The sequence below is a fragment of the Morone saxatilis genome, unplaced genomic scaffold (genome assembly GCF_004916995.1).
Source record: "Morone saxatilis isolate NCDOM2014 unplaced genomic scaffold, NCSU_SB_2.0 Contig16, whole genome shotgun sequence".
In the NCBI taxonomy this organism is placed as follows: Eukaryota; Metazoa; Chordata; class Actinopteri; family Moronidae; genus Morone; species Morone saxatilis.
The window spans coordinates 7,829,261-7,836,482 of NW_023339718.1; the positions used below are offsets into that span (position 1 = coordinate 7,829,261).

The 7,222-nt window shown below is 40.9% G+C and overlaps 1 protein-coding gene across 1 annotated transcript in view; it reads right to left on the bottom strand.

Moving 5' to 3' along the window:
- Positions 1 to 7,222, bottom strand: part of trpm3 (transient receptor potential cation channel, subfamily M, member 3) — a 130,853-nt gene that overhangs the window by 40,998 nt on the left and 82,633 nt on the right. Inside the window, exons 7-8 of the mRNA XM_035658207.1 lie at positions 1,553 to 1,727; positions 814 to 937 (exon numbers count right to left, since the gene is read on the bottom strand). Coding sequence (XP_035514100.1) covers positions 814 to 937; positions 1,553 to 1,727 — 299 coding nt within the window. The remainder of the gene's footprint in view (positions 1 to 813; positions 938 to 1,552; positions 1,728 to 7,222) is intronic.

Here is a 7,222-nt window from a genome sequence, read left to right on the forward strand (position 1 = left end):
GGGTTCAGTATCTTGCTCACATACCGCCAACCTTCTGATTACTGGACACCCACCCTACCTCTGAGCCACCCTACATGCACTTTCGTTGCACACGCTTTCAAACACAATCTGTGTGTTGAAAGAGCATCATACCCCCTGCTACTGTGAGTCATAATTATGATAAAGGTATACACACAAACTTATGCACATATACGTAAATACACATCACCTCTACAGAGCATTTAACAGCATTAATAAGAGGTTGATTTCATGTGAGAGACACTGCTGTAAAGGGACTGAGACTCCTCCCCATGGGAGAGGGATGTGTATGACAGCCCCACTCGACGTGTGTCTTGCCTTAACCACTGCCAAAGGGGTAAAGACTCTCAAGGTGGAGGCCATTTGGTCCCGAACGTCATCTGAATACATTTACATCCACTTAACATTACATGTCATGCATAAAAGATGGTAATAATTGCTTCAATAAAAGTTTCATGATGAGCAAGCTTCATTTGACAAATCCATTTTGTTCCTCTTTCACATATCTTTTTTCATTTTTGGGCTTCTTTATAAAGCAGAGACATCAAAGCTTAAGTGAATGTAATATTGCTGTTATTACTGATTTCATGGTGTGTGTGCGTGTGTGATGGAGAGAGGGAGAGAGAGAGAGAGACAGCGTCTGTCTATGTGAGTCTGTCTCTATTCAGTGTTTATTTTGTATATACCTCTCATATGTTTGCTTTTTCTACCTCTGCAAATATACTACTGTGCAAATATTTACATGTGTGGGTTTGGGGGCATGTGTATATGCACATGCATGACAGTGATACTCACCAGCTCCTTCTTTTTCATGCACTCCATGAGAATGATGAACAGATGTTGGGCCTGTGTGCGGCTGTAGGTGAAAGTCTTCTGGATGGTCACCAGTAACTGGTCTCTTAGAGACTCATTAATTATGCTGCAGAGGCACAGAGGTGAGGAAGAAAGAGTGTCAGGAAGGGGGTCAGATAGAGGTAAGGAGAAGAAAATGGTTGGGGAAAGTGGGCAAATTAGATTTGTTTGTCAGTAAGTGAAACCAAGGTTGACTGGGGCTCTTAGCACTACTATCTCTGAGTCCTTGGTGAGATGCGATTCTCCAAATTTACCCTTATCTGTAACTGGATTATGTGAAGCTGTAAAAACAGTTCTGAATTCATTGTGTGACTCATGAGGAATATAACCAAAAATGTTTAGTGTGTATTATTAAAGTAATGCATCAGCACATTTCAGAAAATGTGTATATTTTTACAAGTTCTTGCATCACTTAGAGTTTTTAAACTAAAACCGACAATAGCTGCAGAATTATATTTTATATTATTATATTATATATTTCTGCCATATACACTATACATTAAATGTCATGTTCTGTATGTCTGATCTATAAAAGTCAAACAAAAATGTTATCAGAAATTCTGATTACAAACAATTGTCTGACTATTTCCACAGTGTAACAGATTTTTCACACTGGATAAAATTTGCATTAGTAAGTGTTTGTGCTTGGATTACAGCATAATGTGCACATGTGAGTGCATACCCTCCCTCCTCAGAGTATTTGTGTCCGAAGGCCAAGATGTCTGAGGCCCTGCCACTGCCGTCACACACCACCACAGGGACGGGAGGTGTGTCCCTGAGGTACTCCAGCACGATGGAGATCACATTAGGGCCTCCTTCTACGATGAGAGCCACCACCGGCACACCTTGACCAATACCTGCACATGAAAACAAGTTAGAGAGTCATTGTAGGAAGGAAAACAGGAATGAACAATACAGAAAAAGGGACAGAAATGTGAAGAAGGAAGAAGGAAGTTAAGAATGGAAAAAAAACAGAAGAGGAAAGTCAATAAATAGGCTTCATCACATCAGGAATACTTGATCTATAAATGGAAAAACTAAATCCAGATTTAGTTACAAGGTGCAAATGTGACACCTGTGATATCTCACAAGTGTATTGTCAAGACACTGTACGCTTTCTAATTTTATAGGTTTTTTTTTTTAAGGGCCTGTACCAAAAATAACCAGCCCACTTTGTGCTTTGTTCCTGCAGTGTGTGTGTATGTGTGTGTGTGTGTGTGAGAGAGAGACAAAGAGAGAGAAAAAGATTCACTGATAAGCCCCCTACTGTTCCACACAAAAAATGGCTCCTTGCCTGCTAATCAGAGGCTATTTGGGGTAATTATGCATAATTAGCAGGTGGGTTTTTTGCACAGAGTGAGTCTATGTACAGGAGAGGATACTGTAGATATGAAAGTTATTGCCAAACTCTCAAAGGAATTTCCTGCTTTGTGTTGCTCTCCTTCCTGCTTCTGGTTTCTTTTCTGTACTCTATTTCTCATTATACCACTGAACTGCTTTAAGACACCATAAACCCCAGAGTCTCATTCTCTCTTACCCCCTATGTTCTTTACCCTTTTAGTGGTCTTGGATTAATCCATTTCCTAAACCCTTCCTCTCCTCATCCTGCCCTTCCCTGCTCTCTGTCTCACTTCCCGTCTTCCTCTTTCCAGTGTTTCATTCTATAGTGTTTTGACTCTTCTAATTCAAAAGCTGTGTAACTGCCGGTTCTTCCCCGCCCTGCACCCTCATCCTGGTCTGCATAATTCACCGAGGAGAAAGCATAGTCTGTCTCTCAAACACGCAGACACACAAGCACATACAGATAAGTGCTTACATACTGTATGCAAACACACACACACAGACAAACACAAGCACATGCACACATTCAGAAGCATATCCACCATTACGCTTTGCCTCAAACAGCCTCGTGCGGCCTTGCAGCAGGGACAGTTACATAAGGAGAATATTTTCGGGGGCCTCGCCTACATCAAAGAGGTAAAACGTCACTGTGCCACAACACATCACACGACCATAATCAACAGAGCTGAATGTGTGAGAGAAGCAGGCTAATGACTTGCATTTAATCTAATTCTTACATTTCTTTTGGATGTCTATATTGCTGTTACCTGCACCTGCGTGTGTGAGCTTACAGTTGTGTCGGAATCAAGCATTGATATTGATGACAAGTGAGCTTTGGAGGCATCGCGGCAGTATCTAAAGCAGATTATTGTTCAACTGAAACCCACAGAGGAGCAGATGAGGAAGGGAAAGCACAGCTGTGTCATGGTTAATTGGTAGGAGAAAATTCTGCCTGTGCGTGCACACACACACAGGCACGCACACACAGATGCAGACAGAGACATACACAAACAAGCCACAAATGAAATCATATTCTCTTTTGCTTGACTACCCCAAAACAGCGGCACATTTAAGAATGGCTTTTGACCTCCCATTCACATTTAGTTTTTCTCATTAACAACAACCTTAACTACTGTATTTATTCCTATGGGAACTTGGATGCATTAAATGTGGATGAGGAAGCCAAACATGGCGGCCCATTCATCCTAATTTAAGCTGTCAACTCAGCACAGATGCCGAAAAAGTTTCTCCCGTTTCCTACGTGGGTGCCCGTGAATGGCAACAAAATTATATGTTGATACAGTTCTTGTTACTTTTGAATTTTATCCACCTAATGGTTATAATTGTGATAATTCGATGATTAATCTCTCAGGAAACACTTTATTTTCGTTTTACAGACATTTGTATTATAATGTATGTATGGAAAGTTATTAAATAGATAGATCTTTATTGTTATTGTGCACAAAACAATGAGGCAGTTCAATAAACTGAGGGAACAGCTCTGGGAAAGAAGCTGTTTTTCATTCTGTTTGTTCTTCTTTAAGTGGGGGGGCGGCAGACAGTGTCCAGGGTTGGATGGGTCTTTTATGATACAGCTGGCTTTCTTTTGCAGTCGGTCACTGTAAATGTCCCTCAGAGGTGGGAATGTGGTCCCAATGATTCGCTGAGCCACCTTCACCACCAGCTGCAGTCTTCTCCATACAGACCACACTGTGCAGCAGTAGGTGAGGAGGCTCTCGATGGTGGCGCGGTAAAAGTTCACCAGCAGCTGCTGCGGGATGTTGGACTTAAGAAACTAACTACTTAAGAAGTATAGTTTCTTCTGGGCCCTAATCATCTGGTAAGAGATGTTTACAGACCATGTGAGGTCAGCCGTGACTCTCAGGAAATGAAAGTTCTCCACTCTCTCTACCTCCTCCCTCCTTATGTAGCGAACACTGAGCTCAATTTGCTGTGATCTTCTGAAGTCTATTATCATCTCCTTGGTTTTTGTTGTGTTTAGGTCCAGGTTGTTGTGGGAACACTACTCAGCCAGATACTGTACCTCCTCCCTGTAGGTTGTTTATTATCAATTCTACTAAGGTGGCGTCGTCTACAAATATGACAATGGTGTTGGAGGGGTGAATGGGGAAATAATCGAGTAAAGAAGGTGTAAAGAAGGGGGCTGAGGACACACCCTTGGGGGGCTCCAGTTTAAGGAGTTTCAGGATCAGAGTTGAGGAGGTGTGGTTTAGAAATTCTGACATTTTGGGGTCTGTTTCTTAGGAAGTACAGTATCCATGAGCACAGTGAACTGTTCAAGCACGGATCACTCAGTAAAACCTGAAGCGTCCCAGGCTGTTGCAGGTAACCATGCCACCATCTTGGCATTTTGACCATGGATTCAGAAAATGAAGCAATTCTATTCTGAATTTCGACTGGGGCCACACACTCCAGTGCGGTTCCTGGAGGCTTTAGTGGGAACTGAAGCACTAAACTTAGCAGTGTTAATGCTCTGCCAACTGCTGCTTCTACTGAACTAGCAATTTTACACTTTTTTTAAATTTAATCCTGTGATTGTTAGAAAGCTGAGAGTCCTTTGAATTATTTTATCTCTGGAGGCGTATTTTGTGGTCTGAACTTTCTCTTTATATCAAATAAAACACTAAGTATTTAAACACATGCAATGCGGTTACATGAGTTGGTACTTTCAGAAGAATATCTATTGTTCTAGATGGAAATGTAAACCCACTGCTGGAGAGCTAATTTGTTATCGAGTATTTAGTGAAGCTGTAATCCTTCTAACTCAAATTCATCAAGTGTTTACTCTGCTAGTACAACACTGTTGTGCAGTGGACTGTCAATACACATCTGTGTTTTATTCTCTCTATTTCTCACAATATGTCCATCGCTGTTTCTTTATGTTTGCTAAAGAAATTTTTTATTTTGCTGTCCTCTTACCTTGCTGCTGTGATATACATGTGTATTACAGAGGGCGTCTGTATGACATCGCTGCTGGGCGCAGGTACTGGTGCAACGGAGTACACTAAGCAATATAGAGTGCACTTGGCTGCCACATATGCTGTATGATTGAATGGTCCCTCTCCATGAATCTAAATGTTTAGAAACGCCCCTGGTTAGAAAAAAAAAAGCGAAGTGAGCTACTGATTATGTGATTACGGGCTTTGTTTTAATGGCTGCACCACAACTAGTGCAAGCAGCTTGATATTTTCCTAACCTTGAAATTCATTTTGCCCATCTGTGTGGTATTTTGGTTCCCAGCACAGGGTGCACAGGTGGGAGGAGATGCACAAACAGGTGGGAGGTTCATTAAAATGAGGCAGAGCGAAGCGAGTTGTTGATATTTTGGCGGAAAATGGGTCGAATAGACATCTCACAATGACATCTGTTTCTCACCTTCAACCACTGCAACTTTAGTGAACAAGAGCAAAATAAATACTTGGAACAAATGCAGAGCAATAACGCAATAATACTTGAAATGTAAATAAACTAATTTAATTAAGCACTTGCAAGTCAGTAGATGCTTGGCATAAAAAAATAACACTCAAGCACCCAAGCGCTGGTCATTGTGCTTGCGCAATTAAAATAATGCCCTATGAGCGAGAAAAATCCATTGCTGCGTAGTGTATTTTTCAAAATCAAAATTTAAATTAGATTCTTATATTATTACGCTTTTAAATATAAATTGTAGCTCTTTCTAAAAGACGAAATAAACACTATAAAAAACAATGATAAATATACTTTATACAGTGACATATCAATATATAGTATTATCTGTGGATACATGATTTCGGAAAATACTCTACATAATATACCCTGTCAATATTCTCTCTCAACACATGCAGCGTTTCCGCCCCCTATTCTTGTAATGACTGTATCCATGCACCATTCACACACTCCAACGCATCAGATAACACAATTGTCAAACCCCTACTCTCTCCTTCTCTCCCTTGTCTCTCTGTATCTCATATATAGTTTTAACCCAGTGCCCACACCTTATCTTCCAAGAGGAAAACTACGCTGAAAAAGTGTGAAAAAGCAGAGGCAGAAGAAGAAGAGAGAGAGGTGGTCGATGAGACTCCATGGCCACCAACTTTCTATATTTATCCAGCTTGGGAGACGAGGAAGTAACAAGGAGCAGAAGGAATTAGGGAGGGAAAGAGGAGCGTGTAAGCGAGACACACATAACATGCTTAAATGGTCCTAATTAAGGATCCAGCAATGACTCATCCGCTGCGTGTGCGTGTCTCTGTGTGCGTGGGTGTGTGCGAGTGTCTGCGAGTGTGTCCTTATATGTGTCAAATTAGTATCAGCATGACTGGAGGAGGTGTGCTACAGTATGTGGGTCGTTGTCTTCGCACCCCCCACACCACAAATAAAAAAATAAAAGCACTCTCTCGCACATACATAAGCACCATTATTCTAGCAACAACTAAAGCAGACAGAAAACATCAGATCTGTGAAGGCAACATGAATCGACAGGCTGCAGAACAAAAGGTCAGGTACATTAAAAGGGTAAAGCTTCTCTCAAACTTTCCTTTTTTAGTCATGATTGTGACATCAAGAGGAATTCAGATTCAATCTGTTGGTCTGTGCCACCTTTTCACCAGTAATTTGAGTCGAGTTGTAGTGTTACCAAGGCCGAGTGAGCCTGAGATAATCAATCCTGAATGGTGTCTTTGATCAAGAAAGGACATTTATAACTTGGAAATTGGGGTTAAGGGTATTTTACCCTATTTGTAGCTGAGGATTATACACTACTGTATGTGTGTGTTCAAGAATTATTAATTATCAATAGCAAAATTGTAAATGTATTCAAGAAGCATTTGAGAGAGACTGAAATCAAATTGTTTAACCCAGGAGGTTGTTTGAAACAAGGTTGTTTTTTGGATGTTTGATTAATTCTGGCCAGATACTGAAAAGGTTTTAAATGCATCTTTGGGAGATAAACAGTATTAGGAGGGGTAGTAAATGTATATGGTCCTGGTCAGGGGGTTGTGTTTTATTGTAG